Source organism: Microcebus murinus, chromosome 2 (assembly GCF_040939455.1).
Source record: "Microcebus murinus isolate Inina chromosome 2, M.murinus_Inina_mat1.0, whole genome shotgun sequence".
NCBI classification, from domain to species: domain Eukaryota; kingdom Metazoa; phylum Chordata; class Mammalia; order Primates; family Cheirogaleidae; genus Microcebus; species Microcebus murinus.
In genome coordinates this window covers 76,299,779-76,318,555 of record NC_134105.1, presented here as the reverse complement: position 1 = coordinate 76,318,555, position 18,777 = coordinate 76,299,779, and the positions used below count along the sequence as shown (strand labels likewise).

The window sequence follows — 18,777 nt, the reverse complement described above, 5'->3', positions numbered from 1 at the left end:
TTGCACACTGTCCCAAAAGTCCACTCTAAGAGGACAGCTTCAGGCAGTAATAGATCTTTGCTTTTGGGTGGAGGTGCGGAGGTAATGGGCATGTCTCTAGATTCTTACTACTGTTAGCCAAGGTTTCTCTCACAAGAGCTGTTTGCTATGCACATCGTTGTTGTTATTTCTAAGTCTAGATTCTTCTGGGAATCTAGCTTCCATACTTATGCCCTCTGTGTTTAAATTTGAACTTTCAAAATCCACTTTTAACTATGTATGTGCTACACTTTACAGTCCAAAGGTCATTTTCTAGACAGAGAAGACAGGATTGACCTTGTTCTGCATTTTTCCTACCATTTCCTGCATTTGTACTATTTGCTATAGGTACTGGACCAACTTCTCTTTAGTTATTTTTGTTTGTTTGTTTTGAGACAGGGTTTCACTCTGTTACCTTGGCTAGAGTGCAGTAGTCTCACTCAGCTAATTTTTCTAGCGAAGAGGTCTCACTCTTGCTCAGGCTGGTCTCGAAACTCCTTAGCTCAAGTGATCCTCTTGCCTCTGCCTCCCAGAGTGCTAGGATTGCAGACCTGAACCACCAAGTCCGGCCCTCTTTATTTTTTTTAAAGCTTTAATTCTTGTCAGTTTCACAGCATTTGTACATTAAGTCATAGTGTCTTTGTATTTATCTGACTATACGTATTTGGAGGGAAAAAATTGTGCTGGTGCCACGTGCTGTTACCTTGACTTGAAGGTACCTCTGAGAGAAAGGGACTGACTTTAAAATGCTCTTAGACTTCGCTCCTGTTTATCTGAGGTGAACGTGATTTTCCTTGGCTTTTGAATGTCTAGTCATTCCCCATCAAATCTTTAGCAAGTTCACATTGTAGAATGCGTCTTATATTCTGTAGTGAGCTTGAGGAAGGCTTGCAATCTGTCTCGACATCATTGCCCCAAATGTAAAGCGATTTTCTCTAGGATTCGCCTTCCTACCCCCCATAAGATGCAAACCTGCTTTGTAAACAGTAGTTATTAATATTTTATCCTTTTCATCAACAAATTGAAAAGGAATGAGAATTTGGGATGCAACAACATTCTACGTAGAGACAAAAGGTTTTGCAGACAGGCAGGAGTGAGCATCGCGAGGAGCAGAGATGGGTGTGGGCAGTGGTGAAGTCCAGCACCCGGATGCGCCTGTCCGCAGTGGGCTTGCTTTCCCGTTGCAGTGAGGTTTGGTTAACAGAGAGCTCTGGTACCCCTGTACAGAAATAACCCCTGATATAAATGGAGAGTGTTCATTCTGTGATGGGCTACTCTCCTATGGAAAAGGCCTTGCTCCAACAGTGGTCCTGGAAGGAAGGAGACCACCTGCAGGAAATGGGGTGACCTGGATTACGTTCTTTACCTAGGTCACACTAGAACTGGAGCTCTGTGTTTTTAAGTTTTTTAAGTTTGATTTCAAAGCATGTGCTCTTTGGTACATATTTATAGGATCCATTAGGGGGAAGATTTAAGGTAGGTGAAAAATGTTGCAGCCTATTCCTTGTCCTTGCATGAGATATCAAGAATGGCAAGTGATAACAAAAAGGAAGGGAAGGAGGCGTCTTGACATTTAAGACGGAAATCTGTTTGGTTTCTATTTTAAGGCTGTGTTAGCCCCTATTGTTATATTCTCCCTTTATTTTAAACACCCTGTATATGTGTGTGTGTGTGTGTGTGTGTGTGTGTGTGTGTGTGTGTGTGTGTGTGTGTGTTTGCAAACGTCTTTAACACATCTTACTTGACATCTTTCTCTTTCCTCTAGAATGTAAACTGTTAGGGCAGGAACTTTGCCTCTGAACTGTGCGTGGTATGCACTAGCAATCTGAGTGAAGGGCAGAAAGGAGGAGTAAGGGAGAAAGAAGTTGAAAGAAGAATCCAAGAAACACAGAGAACACTTGAAAGAGAAGTTGGTGTTGAATATTATTTTACTTAGAATTTGGGGTAGTGCTGGATTGTCCTAGTGGCTTGAAACAGGGAGCCAGTGAGAATTCAAGCATAGCTGAAATTTGGGAGACCGTTGTGACCACCAGGGACAGTATTCTGGAATTGTCTGCTTCCAGGTTTCCACAAGCTCTGTGATAAAAATGCATTTTGAGAGGGAATATATGTGAAAGACAAGAAGTCTTCATTCTTCAGTGGACTTTAGAATATCCCCGGGTGTGATTGGGGCCGCCAAACAGTTATCGTACATGACTGTCATCGCTGTACTTCATAACAAGTGCACCTTATCTTGTTTCCAAATTGTGCTTGGGCCTCCCTGCTTACACTGAGAAGTACCATAAATGAAACAGTGCAGGGATCATGCCTTTGGGTCAGTTGGGATGTTTTTGAAGCTCAGTCTCCCTTTTTGAGGATTCTATAGGAAGCTTCTCAGACTTCAGAGCCAGGAAGGGCTTGCCTATGTCTGCAGCTGGTGGGCTTTTGTCAGATCTGTGAGGAAGTGTGGGCCCTCGGGCTGGTGCTTCTGCAGGGAAGCTTGGTCCAGTGCTGCTGTAGACGTGACTAGCTGTGATACTCATGTATGGGGTCTGCAAGATGAACTGGCTGGAGGGTAGGCGCTCACCCCTGGGAAGGGAGTGATTTGGGGGAGAGAGGTGAAGAAAGACTTGAACATTTTAGTTTATCTCAGTGTTTCTTATCCTTGTTTTCACTGTCATGTTCCCCAACAATCAATTTAGACATTTTCCCCAATCGCCTCCTGTCCCCTGCAAGAATTAATACAAAGGAATAAGATTTTATTAGGTAGGGTTGAACTTTGGAGGTCCTAAGTTTTTGTAATGTCTGAGTTATTTTTCACCATCCCACCTCCCCAAGAAGCAGTTTTCACCCCTTTGGGGGCAGTATCAGCTCTATTGAGAATGCATGCCCTACATACTAATATACCAATGAACTAAAAAAAAGTGTTATTTTAGAACTACAAAAGAAAGTGAAGACTAAAGAAAGGTCATGCAACTAGAAAGGATTGGTTTGCATTTGAACTAAAGGGTGACTCCAAACGTGCTCTTAGTAATTCTGGGGAAAGAACCGCCCCGCCCCCCCCCCCCCCCCCCCCAGGGATGAGACCTGACCCAGGCACAGGAAGATGAAGAGGAGCATTCGAAGCCACTCTGAGGGAGGAGGAATGAGAGCAGAGCAGGCACAGCACTGAATGAGGGAGGATGATCAACCATATCAAATGCCCTGGGAGGCTTTCTTCTTAGCCGTCTTTTTCTCAGCATTTTGATTGTATTTGGTAAGAGTGATGTTGGTGAGCTTTGGTGAGCAGCCTCCAGTAGGTGTGCCCAGACACCTTGGCCCCTGGCTGGCTTGCACGTGTACTAGGGGGCGTGGACAGGGTTGTGAGCACTGCTTGGGGAGGATGTGTGTGTAAGAAAGGAAGGTGGGCGTGTGAGGAAAGGGGCTGCTGTGGATTTGAAGGAACCAGACACAAAGTCTGCAGAAGGTCAAGTAAAATACACCTTTGAAGAAATATAAAGAAAATAATATTTATAAACAACTTGGAAGAGTGATTTTTTTAAGTAAATTAGAGTGAAATTTTCATGAGGTATGAATGAGATAAGATTAAGTAATTTTTTTTTAAGCTTTCTTTTGTGAGGAAGAAAATGTCACTATTTTCTGCCTGGTGTTCAGAAATTAAAGCTTCTTAGATGAAAACAGTAAATCATGTGTATTGGTCAAAGCTTTTTAAATAGCTTTCCATTCCTTGATCTTAAAAGATAATATCATTTAGCTGGCTTGACTGATAAAAGCTCACTTATTAGAAAAAAATTAGCAGTATTTATGTAGAAAAGGAAAACCCTAAGTCAAAATCAACACTTATTTGATGTGAAGGCAATCCTAGTTTTAATTTTTAGTTGATCATGTGGGGGCCTTGAGTTTTGTATGTAATGCATTCTAAAGCGTTTCTTCTGTGCACATGGTATTAAGGTAGGACTCAGACAGCATCATCCCGTGTCCAGAGACCCACCCCACAATCATTCCTTGCTAGAGCCAGGATTTGAACGCAGGTCCATCTGACTCTAGTGTTTGATTCTTCTACCTCATCACTTCCTTGATGAGAACTGTCAAAGGAGAAGATGAAAACTTCTTTCATGGATCTGCTAGGATATTTCACAGTAGTGATATTTGCAGTCACTTTGTGGTTTGAGGCATGGTGCTGAATTTGTTTGACATATATCGAACAAAGGAAACATACATATGCTTTTATATTTTTCTGGTTAAATAATAATTGGTCTCATTCTTTATGAGAATTACCATCACCATTCTGCAAAAATCCCCAAACATAATTTCCCTCCAATGTAATTTTATCTCTATATTTGAAAAAACAAAGAAAAAATGTCTTCACGGTTTTTGGTGATTGACCAAAATTACGTAGGCAGCTTAGAGTAGGAAAATGCATTCGTTGAATTCAGCCTTCCTCTTGTATAGATAGGAGTTGGGTCAGGAGAAGTTAGATGAATTAACCTGGGGCCCATAGCAAAGATAGGTGAATAGGCTTGGAGCCAGGGCTGAACTCTTACCCTCACATAGTACATTTTTCTTCAGATTCATCAAAACGCATCTCCTAGTTGACAGTGGCTTCACTTGTGAAAAAAATATAGCTTACAATTAGAATTTGCTTCCCATAGCTAATGCTTAAGCACTATTTTCTCCTTTTTTCCTATCTTCTGTATCTCCACCTCCAATTTATAGAGAATTTTTCTAGCCACCTAGAACAAGACTCCAGTGTGGAAATATAGTCAATACTTTAAAAGCCTGTCTACCAATTTAGTATTTATTCCATCTTCTAATGGTGCCATATATAAATGGATTTGTGTGATATGTTGGAAGAGATACATTATCCGAGTATTTGAATTATAATGGGAGTAATGATTGCTTCCTGCTTTCCAGGGACAAGCTGTGTCTCTCTGATGAAATCTTCCAGCATGTTGATCTCCTCCCTCCCTCTGCCCCCATCCAGAAACTCATATGCCTTAAACTGGCAGGAAATAAAAAGACATGTGTTTTTCAGGGAGTGGGGGTCTGAGGGGGGCAGTAATCACCATGCATTAGGTAGCTTTACATTGTACCCAAAATTGTCTTTTATAAACTAACCTCCGGACCAAATGTGATCTATGAAACATTGCACAATGTTAATATAAAAATATAAGCTCATTGGATTTCCTTTTGTAATTCTGATAAATCTACAGTTTAAATAAATTATCGACTATTCTGTCAAAACTGTAGAGCCATTTCTCTAACTTGGGGCAGGGGGTGCAAAGGACCAAGAATTGTGCTCACCTTAAATGGCAGGATAACTAGTGAAATCATTTGCCTTCTCTCAGTCAAAGCAGAAGCCTCACCCCTTGGTGGTGGGGAGTAGGAGAGGGTCATTGAAAGTAGCGAAAGGAAGGAGTGTTTTAATTATGAGCCCTGGTAGCTCAGGCTCGGGTCAGGTCATGGCGAGCCTATAAGAGGGGAACATGGAATGTAGACTTTTCCACTTATTTGACCTGGGAAATGGAATCTTTTTCCCACCTTGAAAATTATAAAGAGCTGTTGACAGATGTGAAAAGGATCAAGTGACAGTTTGTGTGTTTAGGACTCAGCACAGGTTTTCACTGTTGGGTGCCTTAAAGGTAAGCTGGCCAGTTCCTTCCTTGCCTGTCCAGATTCTGCTGACCCACAACAGTTCTCTCTTGGAAAGGACCTGGATGCAGCCCAAGCTCCTGTCCTCTGGCACCAGGAACCCAGGGAATTTCGCACAGTTGTGCCTGGTTCCTCCATGACCAGTGCAGACTAGAACTTGAAGGACCTCCTTGTGACTGAAATGTCATGATGCCGCTTCGTTTCTTTCAGTAACTAATCCTAATTACGTTTTATGGACAGCAAACATTTCTGCTGTTCCTTTCCATTTGCAACACTGCTGGTCTGTAGGTGATTCCCAAGCTCATGGTCTCTATCCTCTGGGCATTGCCTGTGTAGACTTGGCTTTTTCACATGTGCTGAATGAGAAGACAGATGATGCATTAGCTTTCCTTGTCCCCAGCTGTGTTCATTCTTATACCTCTGACTGACAAGTCCCTTTGCCAACTCTAGGACAAGGAATAGCTTAAGAACTTGAAAATGGTGACTTTTAACATTTTATTTAATTTTTGTTTGGATTCTCTAAAAAATTGAAGCCTGTGAAGCAGCACATGTACTCACCCTATAATTGGTTAACTGATCGACACTTAAGTGCACATAAGTAGTAACATTCATCAGGTGTCAGGCAGGTGGGGGGGGAGGGATGGGTATATACACACCTAATGGGTGTGGGTGCACACCTTCTGGGGGGTGGACATGCTTGTAGCTCTCACTTGAGTGGGGCAAAGGCAATATATGTAGCCTAAACATTTGTACCCCTGTAATATGCTGAAATAAAAATAAATTTTAACAAAATTGAGGCCTGTGGTCTTATTATGAAGGGATCTCTCAAAACCTATATATAGTGATTAGTTTTGGCATGTTTAACACCATAGCATCTGGGTTGGTAAGTTGTCTTTATTGTAGAGTTCCTTTTTTTTCTTAGTTTTAGTAAATGTTTGAGTGTCAGATACAATGCTAGGTACTAAGAATCCAAAAGTAAATTAAATGTTTTTTCTTCCTGTAAGTAGTCTAATAAGATTGAGACCACATAAACAGAATTTCAGTATTGTACTGTAAGTACAATAATTAAGTACTGAGGAAAGTGTGTGGGTGTTTGTGTTTAGTACGTAGTATATAATTGGCTGAATAGAAGGCAAACACCAGAACTTTCCAGGCAACGAAACTATTGGAATGGTATGTCTTGGCCAGTTGAGATACTTTGTGAAATAGTTTCTTTCATGTGTCAGAATCCTCTCCCCATCTTTTTGTGGAATATAGGGTGATTAATGACTTAATCTTCAAAGTGGCGGCTGGTGCCATATTACACACTATTAAATCCTTGTCCCTTCCTCTGTGTCACAAATGGGAGTCTGTCTTGTCTTGGTGGCTATTTTCTCTTTCTCGGTCCCACCTTTTCCCCATGTGCTGTTCCAAATTTCATAAGAATGTCTTCACCAAAAATGTGTTAGTACTGAAGTAGTAACAGTTGATTAAGTTCCCCATCAACCCACCGAGTGTAATTTACTGCCTGTCACAGCTGTGGCCTTCATGGATAAGGAAAGCAGAGCATGTTGTGAGTCAGCAGCTTTTGATTATTTAGTGAAATCCTTCTAAAGTTAGTGAACTTGTGTTTCAGATTGCTTCCAAGTATGATCATCAGGCTGAAGAAGATCTTCGCAATTGGATAGAGGAGGTGACAGGCATGAGCATCGGCACCAACTTCCAGCTGGGCCTGAAGGATGGCATCATCCTCTGCGAGTGAGTGGCAGCCCCAAATTTCTGCCCTTCCAACCTAGCCACAAGCTTCTTACTCTCCTTCCCGTTCCAGGGAGTGGGACCTTGATGTTCTGCAAATGTGTTTAATGTTTTCCTTTACTGATGTTCAGGAACCAACTCTGTATTCCAATCCTTGTTTTTGTGTGACCAATAAATAAGGCATTTCTCATATTTTTCTTTTCAGACTCATAAACAAGCTGCAGCCAGGCTCCGTGAAGAAGGTCAATGAGTCCTCGTTAAACTGGCCTCAGGTAACAGCCAAACCAACAACCTCCGGTTCTAGTTGGTTACTTTTTATGTAGTGAAAACTTGATTTCAGATTTGGTTTAGTTTTTTATATTTTGATTGCAGTTTTTTTGTTTTGTTTTGAGACAGAGTCTCACTTTGTCACCCAGACTAGAGTGAGTGCTGTGGCATCAGCCTAGCTCACAGCAACCTCAAACTCCTGGGCTCAAGCGATCCTACTGCCTCAGCCTCCCGAGTAGCTGGGACTACAGGCATGCGCTACCATGCCCGGCTAATTTTTTCTATATATATTAGTTGGTCAATTAATTTCTTTCTATTTATAGTAGAGACGGCGTCTCACTCTTGCTCAGGCTGGTTTCAAACTCCTGACCTTGAGCAATCTGCCTGCCTCGGCCTCCCAGAGTGCTAGGATTACAGGTGTGAGCTACCCCGCCCGGCCTTGATTGCAGTTTTAAAGTGGAAATCTGAGCAGAAATTTGTGCACATGGCTATGTTTAATTTTTTGGTTTTTTTAAATGGTTCCATAATTACTTATTGAACTAGTTCTGTAATTATTAGGTGCTTAGCTTGGAAGTTTCCTATATTTAGTCTGTCTACTTTGAGAAAGGATTTAACACAGCTTACACAGAGGAAATACAACCCAGACCATAAGGATAAACGAGGGGAAAAGCAAGGCATTTCATGTAACAACTAATGGTTGACTTTGAACGCTGTGTCAGATATAATCTTATGTATGTGTATGATTAGGTAAAATTGGGTATTTATTTGGTCTCGAGTTACAAGAGAATGAGCATTTAATAACCACACATTTATTTTAAAATTAAAACATGAAATTATGTATTCATTTTAAAGGAAAAATATAATTATTAAAACTGATGAAGTTAAACACTATATTTTTCTAGCAGATCATAAAAGAAATACAAGCCAGAAGTATACAGTTATATATTTTATGAATTATTTATTAACATGAGTAATTATGTACCTTTTGACAAAGAAAATTCCAGGCCTGGATAGCTTTGACACAGAATTCTTAAAAATTATATCAGGAAGATCTTGCCCTTAGAACGCTGAAAAAACTTAACTGCATAAAAATATGAAGACAATTATGCAACCTACATTTAAAAGTATACTCTCTTTTTACTCTTTTCTTTTCCAGAGAGAGTTGTGCGTAGTACCGTGTTTCTCCGAAAATAAGACAGGGTCTTATATTTATTTTTCCTTAAGAAGACACCCTAGGGTTTATTTTCAGGAGATGTGTTATTTTTTTTAAGTACGGTACAACAATCTACATTTATTCAAATATAGTTAAGTCATTGTCTTCTGGAACATCATCATAACTCTCCAAACCCCGAATTCCATCCTGAATTTCTTGCGACTATTTCCTTTAGAACCATTGGCCCCAATCTCTCATGTCGAGCAATGGGGCAGATGAGAAGGGCTGCTCGTTTTCTTTACTGCTTCGTGATAAATGCATGGGTTGTGCAGATACACTGTGTAGCCACGCCCATCACTAGGGCTTATTTTCGGGGTAGGACTTACATTGTGCAAATGCTTAGAAATCCTGATAGGGCTTATTTTATGGGTAGGTCTTATTTTTGAGGAAACACGGTATGTGTTTGGTTGAGAATCTTGGCCAGGTAGCTTTCTGTCTAGCGTCTTGTAACTAGTCATGAAGACTTAGAATGCTTAGATATTATGAATGTCAATATTTAGCTGCAAAAGTTATATGACTCTTTTTTCTTTATAGTTGGAGAATATTGGCAACTTTATTAAAGCTATTCAGGCTTATGGGATGAAACCACATGATATATTCGAAGCAAATGATCTTTTTGAGAATGGCAACATGACCCAGGTTCAGACTACTCTAGTGGCTCTCGCAGGTCTGGTACGTATGTGTCTCTAATGGCTGGTTAAAAAGTCCTTACTATGTTGGTGATGAATTGCGTCATTACTCTCCCATGGGGATGGCTGTCATTTCTGTAATTATCAGCTTTGTGGAAAGGCTGCTAACATCAGCCACCTCACACTAGATAGTTTAATTAGAACACTCACATTTCAAAGGGTACAGTGTATTACTGAATAGCCGTAAATATCTTTCACCTCTTGTTTGGGTCTTACCTGATGAAGCCCTTGTCTTTAGGCATAGCATCTCTTTGTTGTTTCTCCTGTTGGCAAGATAATCTACTTAAATGTTCCTTTTCATTTAGTGTGCATGTTTCTGTCTAGGCTAAAACAAAAGGATTCCATACAACCATTGACATTGGAGTTAAGTATGCAGAAAAACAAACAAGACGTTTTGATGAAGGAAAATTAAAAGCTGGCCAAAGTGTAATTGGTTTGCAGGTAAGTAATGTGATGTTGCTTATTCAATACTTATGTAATATCATTATTTTTCTCCATGCAAAATGTTAAGTCTCTCCTAAGTAAAGAATAATAGAAGTACTATAATGTAGATTTTTAGGATATGTGGTTTATACAATTTATATGTAGTTAAAGCTCACAACATGATGATGATGATGGCTTTAAAAGAAACCTCAGATATGCCACCTGACTTGACAATTGTTTCTCCAGGAAATGAAAAATTTTTTCTCTAATTATCTTTTTTTTTTTTTAAGAAAATGCACTTTATAAATTCCTAAATGTGAGGCAATTTTACAAAACCTAATGCCAAAGTCATTTATTTACACAAGTAAAGCATGATACAGCAGCCAAGCCCTATTAGAATTTGTCAGTTTAATTCTTTAGAAATACGTAATTCAGATGTTTTCTTTCTCTTCACATTGTTCCTCTGGAGAATGTCACAAAAACATCTTTGCTAAATGCCCTAAATTCTATGAATTTTGCTCTCCAATACCTGCTTGATATAGTGCCCCTCTTCACCGAGTCTTTGTGAGGGTAGATTTCTTTTTGTGCAGTACAAAATTTTATCAGTGGTGAGAAATTGGAAACCAGAATTTCCAAACAGTAGTCAGTTGGTTAAATTATAACTCCATAAAAGGAACATGTGATGTAAAAATGATACACTAGAGTTTGAAAAGATAGGTTAAGGGGGGAAAAATCAGGTATCAGGTCAAAAAATACTGTAGTCAGTGTGTGTGTGTTTTTTTTTAATTTAAAAAATGCACATTTGTTGTATGTATATGTATTTATATGTATGTGCGTGCATCCATTGATGTACACAGACATAAGGTAGAAACTCTAGTGGGATATTCACAAATGTTGACAGCAAATGTCTAGATGGTAGTATTGCAATGACTCCCCTCTCCCTTTTGTTGCTTAAATATGTTTTCTAAGTTTTTTTTTTTTTTTTTTTTTGAGACAGAGTCTCACTTTATTGCCCAGGCTAGAGTGAGTGCCGTGGCGTCAGCCTAGCTCACAGCAACCTCAAACTCCTGGCTCAAGCAATCCTCCTGCCTCAGCCTCCCAAGTAGCTGGGACTACAGGCATTCGCCACCATGCCCGGCTAATTTTTTGTATATATATATTAGTTGGCCAATTAATTTCTTTCTATTTATAGTAGAGACGGGGTCTCGCTCTTGCTCAGGCTGGTTTCGAACTCCTGACCTCGAGCAATCCGCCCGCCTCGGCCTCCCAGAGAGCTAGGATTACAGGCGTGAGCCACCGCGCCCGGCCGTTTTCTAAGTTTTTAATAAACAGGTTTTACTTTTAGTAATAAAGGTTTTCATTAATCATATTTTTAACAGAAAAAGTCCAGCAGTAGAAACATGTCCCTAACCAGTAGAACAGGGTGCACTGGTTGGTCGTGAAGCTGTATTGTTCTCCACAGGGAAGAGAAGTTAATTATTGTTTCTCTGAATGTGGCTGAGTTCAGATTCCTTATTCTGCCTTTCTCTGGCTCTGACCAGTGATGAGAGAGTTGGAGGAATAAAGTGTGGTTCTGTTCCCTTGAAAATTTGGTGATTTTGAAACTTAAGCCCTTATTAAGCTCCCAGAGAGACACCTGGCATTTGCTTTCACACTTTATGTAAAACGTATCTAGAGTAGAATGGCATATTGCCTGGCCTGAGATTGCTTCTGGATGTTTAAATGACTGCAGCAGGTACCTCTAAATTTGGTTATCTGTGCTATAGAGAGTAAGGGGAAAGAGCAATGGAAGAAGTTATTCATAATTCTGCCACTGTAATAACTTAGTGTGTCCATCCATCTGTTCATGTGTGCATGTATATGTATGATTAATTGTGCTGTGAGATTTTATATACAGTGAATTTTTTGAAAATATTTTTAAGTTAACACTTGAAATTTGTTTGTAAACACATAGAAGAAAGTTTGTAGTTGACCAGAGTTTCAGCACTTGTCAGTTTCACTCCTTCTGTCTTTTTAATAGCACAAAAAGTTTTGTTTGTGTTGTGATATATTGTTGACATCTGATAATTAATGCTGATTTTATTTTTTAACTTAAAAGATGGGAACCAACAAATGTGCCAGCCAGGCAGGTATGACAGCCTATGGGACTAGGAGGCATCTTTATGATCCCAAAATGCAAACTGACAAACCTTTTGACCAGACCACGATTAGTCTGCAGATGGGCACTAACAAAGGAGCCAGCCAGGTAAGCAATATCTTTTTATACTTGCAGCAAAGAGTACAAAAGGGCTGTTTTTTTTTTTTTTTTTTTTTAATTATTTTTTTTATTTTGGTATATTATGGGGGTACAGATTTTAAGGTTTCAATAAATGCCCATTTCCCCCCCTCCCCCCAAAAGGGCTGTTTTAAGTTAGCACTTATTAACTAAAAGTTTAAAGAGTGTATTTTTTGTATAGTTTATTTGGAGTATATTCTTTCAGGAAAGTAGATTTTTTTGGGAAAGCAAAAGAATCAAAGGACCTTTTCTGTAGTAACAAAAGTATAGGATGGGCTGGGTGTGGTGGCTCACCCCTGTGATCCTAGCACTCTGTAATCCTGGCACTCTGGGAGGCTGAGGCAGAAGGATTGCTTGAGGCCAGGAGTTCAAGACCAGCCTGAGCAAGAGCGTGTCTCTGTCTCTCTCTGTCTTTCCCTCTCCCTCTCGTCACCAAAAAATAGAAAAATTACCCAGGTGTTGTGGCGCACACCTGTAGTCCCGTCTACTTGTGAGACTGAGGCAGGAGATTGCTTGTGCCCAGGAGTTTGAGTTGCAGTGAGCTATGATGATACCACTGCACTCTAGCTGGGGCCACAGAGGAAGACTGTCTCCAAAAAAGAAAGAAAGGGAAAAAAAGAGTGTGGCTCTTGGGTTTTTTTGGCAGTTAGAACAGCTGACCTTTCTATCTAACCAGAAGGAAAAAAGATCGTTTATGACAGTGTACTTGCTCCAAAATCTAAGTAAAAGAGTGCTCATTTAACTACTGACTTTTTTTTAAAGGAGACCTTAATTGAGTTGGTAGGTAAAATTATCTCTGTTCTACTAAGAACTGTTTAGCATTCCTATTAAACACGTCAATAAACGTAGATGCAAATGCAACATGGTGAAAATATCAGCATTCTAACACCATATCTAAGATAGAATTTCCTAGATAACCAGCACCTCGGAAAGGTGATTTCTGTATCCATTTGAGAGCAGACAGGTCTCACATCCAATAAGAGTGGGGATAAGGTTTCAAAAACATTTTCTTAATTCCCTCAAGGTGAGATATATTGTTTGTCTTTTATGAACAGTCCTGCCAGGTGTGGCATTGTATCTCTCATAGCTGCCACTCGAGTTTGCTTTTTTACCCACTTTTAATCTGTAAGCGTGTACTTGACATAAGAGGAGAAATTAAGTATGAGTTACTGTACTCTGATAAAGGAGAGTAGCTGTTCTTAAGGGCCTGGCTTCTCTGTATCTCAGAGGCTTTTGAAAAGGCTCCAGTCTTTAAGTTTTGCTCAGCATACTTTTTGCTGAATATATTAAAAGCTTTTGAAATTAGTAACCTGGATAGCGTATATGGTCATAATGGGCATTCAAATTTAACTTTCAGGTGTGCCAGCATTATGCTTTGTTTTTATATTTTTTATGTCTCATCCTTTCCTAAATCCAAAGTACATAGCATTGTCTCCATTTTGCATATGAGAAACTCAAAACTAAAAGTAAGTTAACTTGTTTGAGGCCACATAGCAATTTTATAGCAGAACAAGGATTTGAAGGAAGGCCTGACCTATCTTGAAAGCCAGTGAATATTGCTTCATAGAAGTGATTCTGTATTAAGATACTTGGTTAAATTATCTTTACCTCTGAACCAAATGAAAGTTACTGTATCAGTGTTCATATTCAATGTGAGTTTTATAATTTATAAAATATTCACAAAAGTAGATTCCAGCTAGTGTTTTAACATTTATACTGTGTTTTAATACCAGGCAGGGATGTTGGCACCAGGTACCAGAAGAGACATCTACGACCAGAAGCTCACATTACAACCAGTGGACAACTCGACAATTTCTCTACAGATGGGAACCAACAAAGTTGCTTCCCAGAAAGGAATGAGTGTATATGGGCTTGGGCGGCAAGTATATGATCCCAAATACTGTGCTGCTCCGACAGAACCTGTCATTCACAATGGAAGCCAAGGAACAGGAACGAATGGGTCGGAAATCAGTGATAGTGATTATCAGGCAGAATACCCAGATGAATACCATGGCGAGTACCCTGATGACTACCCCAGAGAATACCAGTATGGTGACCAAGGCATTGATTATTAGATGCACACAGAGGAGCCCAGTATTTAGTCCATTGTTTTTATTCAGTGAGAAGAACCAAGCTAGCCTTGAGTAATTTTTATCTTGTCTTCCTAAAACACTATTATGCTTATTGTACCTAATAAAAGAAATTGCCTTACATACATTCCTTTTTCCTTTTTCTGCCTCTTCCCTAAATAGTTGCCTTTTAGTGCTGTAACAGTTAAATCCTACAGCATAACCAATAATTCGCATATGAAGTAAAAAGGAATACTGTGAAAGGGGAGTACTCTTGTACAGCCAATTCTTTTATTAAAGATCTATGCATTTTTACAATCTTAAACTGGTATTTTCAAACAATAGGAAACTTTTTTTTTTTACAGTTTAGTATATCTGGTTTCTACATGGAAGACTAAACCCATGCTTATTGCTAAATGCGGTCTTTGCCAATTAAAAGATACAGCATTTTTTTTAGAAATTTACATATGGATGTTTCTACAGTATTGTTTGCTAATTTTTAAATAAAGTCATGATCAGTGTGCATTTGTGATTATATGTGTACTCATTCTCTTACCTAAGCTGACAAGTTCTTTTCAGAGTGGTATTTCTAAAGGAGCATGTACAAAAATGGCCTGCAGACATTTAGGTCTGGGTGGTGCGTTTGCTCTTCCTGTTTGTGCCAATGTATCAATGTAGAGTTGCTGTTTTCTTCAACTGTATTTATTGCTGCATTTCTCAGCATAAACTTATCCCATTGTATTTTTTATAAATAAATATTTTTTTTTGAACATTCATATGAACCACAGGCTGATTATTTTCTGGCTAGCTTCTAAATAGGAAGAGTCAGATTTTTTTTAAAAAGTACTTCCCCACATACTATTATAAAGTAACATCATTTTATTTAATCCACACAAACTGCACTCTGCTTGAGAGTAAGGCTTAGAAAAACAAAAGGACTTGGCCCAGTGCACCTCATACATGCCAGCCAGGATTCAAGTCATCATCTGACGCTTGTTTATGTCACTGTGACGTGGCTGCCTCAAATTCATCTTTAATTCAACTTGGAATAATCTTAAAGTCATCTCCAGGAATATTGGTAGGAGCAGTGGGGAATTTTATACTCATATCCTAGTTTGAATAAATATGAGTAAGAAGCATATACTGGAACAGGAATAGAATGTGCTGTTTGATAATAAACTAGGGTGTGTAGTAAAACCTAAACCTTCAGGCATGACGGAGAAAAGGTCAGTTAAATGTAATGGGAAAAAATGCAGTCAGTAAAAGAAAATTGGTAACACACACAGTGATACTGTCTCAGCCAAAAGATTTCTTCTGATAGGATTGGCTCTATTAGATTTGGGGGTGAAAATGTGCCTGTTTCTTTGCTAAGACAGATAAGGGAGGTACATGGGGTTTGAAGAAAACCCATAAAAGTGAAGTTTACTTGCTCATCATTCCACAAGGACTAAGTTTAATGCTTCTGAGGAACTGCTCTGTAAATCTCTTTCCTAAAGGAAACTGCTGGGCCTGACCTAATTCAATGGTGCTGTTTAAGAAAAAAGTAATTTGCATTTAAAGTAGACCTGGGCTGTCAGGCTGTTTCTTGTCATCTTTGAAGAGGTGTTCCGGGAAGGGAAGCCTTATGTCTTACAACCTGCCCTGCCAAATAAATCAGATGGATCCTCCTGTTAGGAGAGTAGGTACTCTATTTATTGCCCACCTAACAGACATATGGCTGCCAATCAACATGTTAATGTTCTGTTTAAAGCAGGGGTCCTCAAATTTTTTAAACGGGGGGCCAGTTCACTGTCCCTCAGACTGTTGGAGAGCGCAGTGCACATTCCACCCATGTGCACTGTGGGCCCAGGACGAGTCGGCTGCTAAGCAGGACAGGCAGAGGCAGCAAAAACACCTGGTGGGCCCCATGGTTTGAGGATTCCTGGAAAGCTTTAAAAAGAGAAAGCCCTTCCCCCTGTCCCCCACCATCTAAATAAGTGTCTGGGGATGGGGTCCAGGTATAAGTGTTTTTAAAAATCTTTCTCCAGGCAATTCTCAGGTGGAGAGGTGGTTGAAAACCACTTCTTCAGAATGTCTGCTAATTTATAAAAGAGCCTGGTGCTTTTACCAACTAAGTCATAGTTGGTTAAACTTCTGCCTCTCTCCTGTATATGCCCAGTTCAGGTGGTAGTTCTGGTTAGAGTTTAAACTTTTGGTTTTTATTGTCACTAAGTCTAAGAATTATACTTGGAAACGTTAATATATTGAGCATATTTCCAGGATTGGATGAGTAGGGAAATGTGCCCTATGTAAGAGCAACATTCCAAGCCGGGCACAGTGGTGCATACCTGTAGTCCCAGCTACTTAGGACACTGAGGCAGGATGATTTCTTGAGCCCAGGAGTTCGAGACCAGCTTTGCAGCCTGGACAACATAGCAGACCTCCTCTCTATTGAAAAACAAAACAACAGAACAAAGAGCACCACAATAATACAATATTCCAGAGATTTCTGCTAACAAAATCTTTTTCTTAAAAAGGTTTATTTATTGGTTGTAACCTTAAAAACAAATCTGAGTTTTTACATGATGTGCTTTTTAATTGATGCATATAAACATGGTTTTAAAAGTCTGTCCTAAGTGGTACAAAAATAGGTTATAAACTTTTATGGCTCCAGTATTATAATCTGGTCAAACATTAACGACAAAAACAATGAGGAAGAACAGGGTCTATCAAGTCTTGCCTTTTTTTTTTTTAATTCTAACTTTTCTCTAATAGTTTTGTCTTTTATTCTGTAAATGGCTCTTAGAAGAAGAAAACTTTTTACAGGTACAAATATCGAATGGGCACCTATCTCACGATGGACTGGAGCTCTGTTCCCTCTTCAGTCCTTAAAGAATTCTTGTCCTGCTGTGCACTGTTTAGTTTGTTGCTCCTTTTTACAAAACTCTGAAAAAAAAAGAATGAGTTAGATCAGTGTTATGTATCTGTACTGTTCACAATATAAGGGCTGAGGGCAAACTTCTCGTTTGCCCTCTGAAGTTTTGCTGGAAAATTAACTTACAAAAGGCAAATTAATAAAGAAGGCATCTAGATTTATTAGCGTGTAGAGAGGAGAATCACAGAGTGATTGTCTAACCATGCAATGAGCTACAGATAGTTCTATGTTCCTTTTAGGGGAAAGGGAGATGGGGAAGTGTGAGTGATTTTAGGGCGGTAGTAAGTGATTTTTCAGGGGAATTTAGTGAACATTAAGAGCATATAATGACCTAGGACAAGGTATTGAGCAGAGCAGACAATGGTTTCTGACAAAAGTATGTTCAGGTGTGTATAGATAGACTTTAGTCATGAGTTCAGTTAATGAAAACTCAGGGAAGTGATCAGAGGTAATTGTTTTCTTCTTTAGTGGGTCGGGACTTTAGGCAGCTAAGGGGACTTCAGAGAACAACTTCATCCTGTGCTTAGGGAGAGACAAAGGATTGAAAGGGGAAGAAGGTCAGCCCTCAAGGCTGCTTCAAGTCAGCATGCCAAAGCATGGTATTTTGGGGTATTGGTTTCTCAGCCCCAACTATAACCGTTTACAAAGAGTTCTTGGTTATATAATTTTGGAGAATTGAATCCTTAAGAACGTTTTCTCTATTAAATATTTTGAGGGGTATAGTTCAAGGTGGATTTTTAACCAGAAAAGTGAATCAGGGAATGAAGACCTGGCTGGCTTCATACCACCATCAGAAACACTTTCTTTAGAGTTCTATCAATAAGTAAAAAAGTAAAAATTGCATTTTTATATGGAGAAGGATGAGGATACACTAAGTACAAAACTATGGTAGTGCTTGTTAAACTTCAGTGCCTGAAGAGTGCTTTGAATGCTCTGATTAAAATAAAAAGGGCTTTAACACTTAAGTTTAATGGCAACAGCAAAAAAGAAAATTATTAAAATATCAGGTGACTCAGACAACGAAGAAGAAAAGAGACATCCTTCAGCTGTTAAAATATCCCTGTCTACCCAAGATAAAGCAAATAGGCAACAACTGTGTTGCAAAAGCTGCCACAAACAGCTGCCTGCTATTTCCAGATATAAGCAGTATGGGGGCTGTGCTCACGCTGGGTACAGGGTGTGGCTTTTCTCGTGAATAAAGGGCCTGAGAATTGCAGATCTGTCAATACTGGCACAGAAGGTGATTAGTCTACACTGGAGCGTGCTCTCCCTAAAATAGCGTGGGTATGACATGATGCTTGGGGATACAGAAATGCTTTAGAGAAAGATCAACTGTTACACTTCCAGACCAAGCTATTAGCACCAAAGGGACTTGGACTACTACTACCTTCCACCCAGGGTTGAAGTGCTGCTCCTACTAAAGAATCCAAATTGTTCTCAGAACATTCAGGCCATGGGGTAGTAGAAGCCTACAGAGCTCTCTGGAAGAGAAAGTGAGGCTGGGTGTGGAACCTCCTTTGTGTATGAATCTTTTCAAAACTTTT

General features: G+C 39.5%; 2 protein-coding genes across 4 annotated transcripts in view; one reads left to right on the top strand and one right to left on the bottom strand.

Moving 5' to 3' along the window:
- Positions 1-15,093, top strand: part of CNN3 (calponin 3) — a 28,919-nt gene extending 13,826 nt beyond the window's left edge. Inside the window, exons 2-7 of the mRNA XM_012790985.2 lie at positions 7,265-7,386; positions 7,589-7,655; positions 9,398-9,535; positions 9,877-9,993; positions 12,074-12,220; positions 13,984-15,093. Coding sequence (XP_012646439.1) covers positions 7,265-7,386; positions 7,589-7,655; positions 9,398-9,535; positions 9,877-9,993; positions 12,074-12,220; positions 13,984-14,325 — 933 coding nt within the window. The 3' untranslated portion in view covers positions 14,326-15,093. The remainder of the gene's footprint in view (positions 1-7,264; positions 7,387-7,588; positions 7,656-9,397; positions 9,536-9,876; positions 9,994-12,073; positions 12,221-13,983) is intronic.
- Positions 14,627-18,777, bottom strand: part of SLC44A3 (solute carrier family 44 member 3) — a 77,661-nt gene continuing 73,510 nt past the window's right edge. For all 3 annotated transcript variants that reach the window (XM_012790982.3, XM_012790981.2, XM_012790978.3), the window contains exon 15: positions 14,627-17,244. In XM_012790982.3, coding sequence (XP_012646436.2) covers positions 17,146-17,244 — 99 coding nt within the window. In that variant the 3' untranslated portion in view covers positions 14,627-17,145. The remainder of the gene's footprint in view (positions 17,245-18,777) is intronic.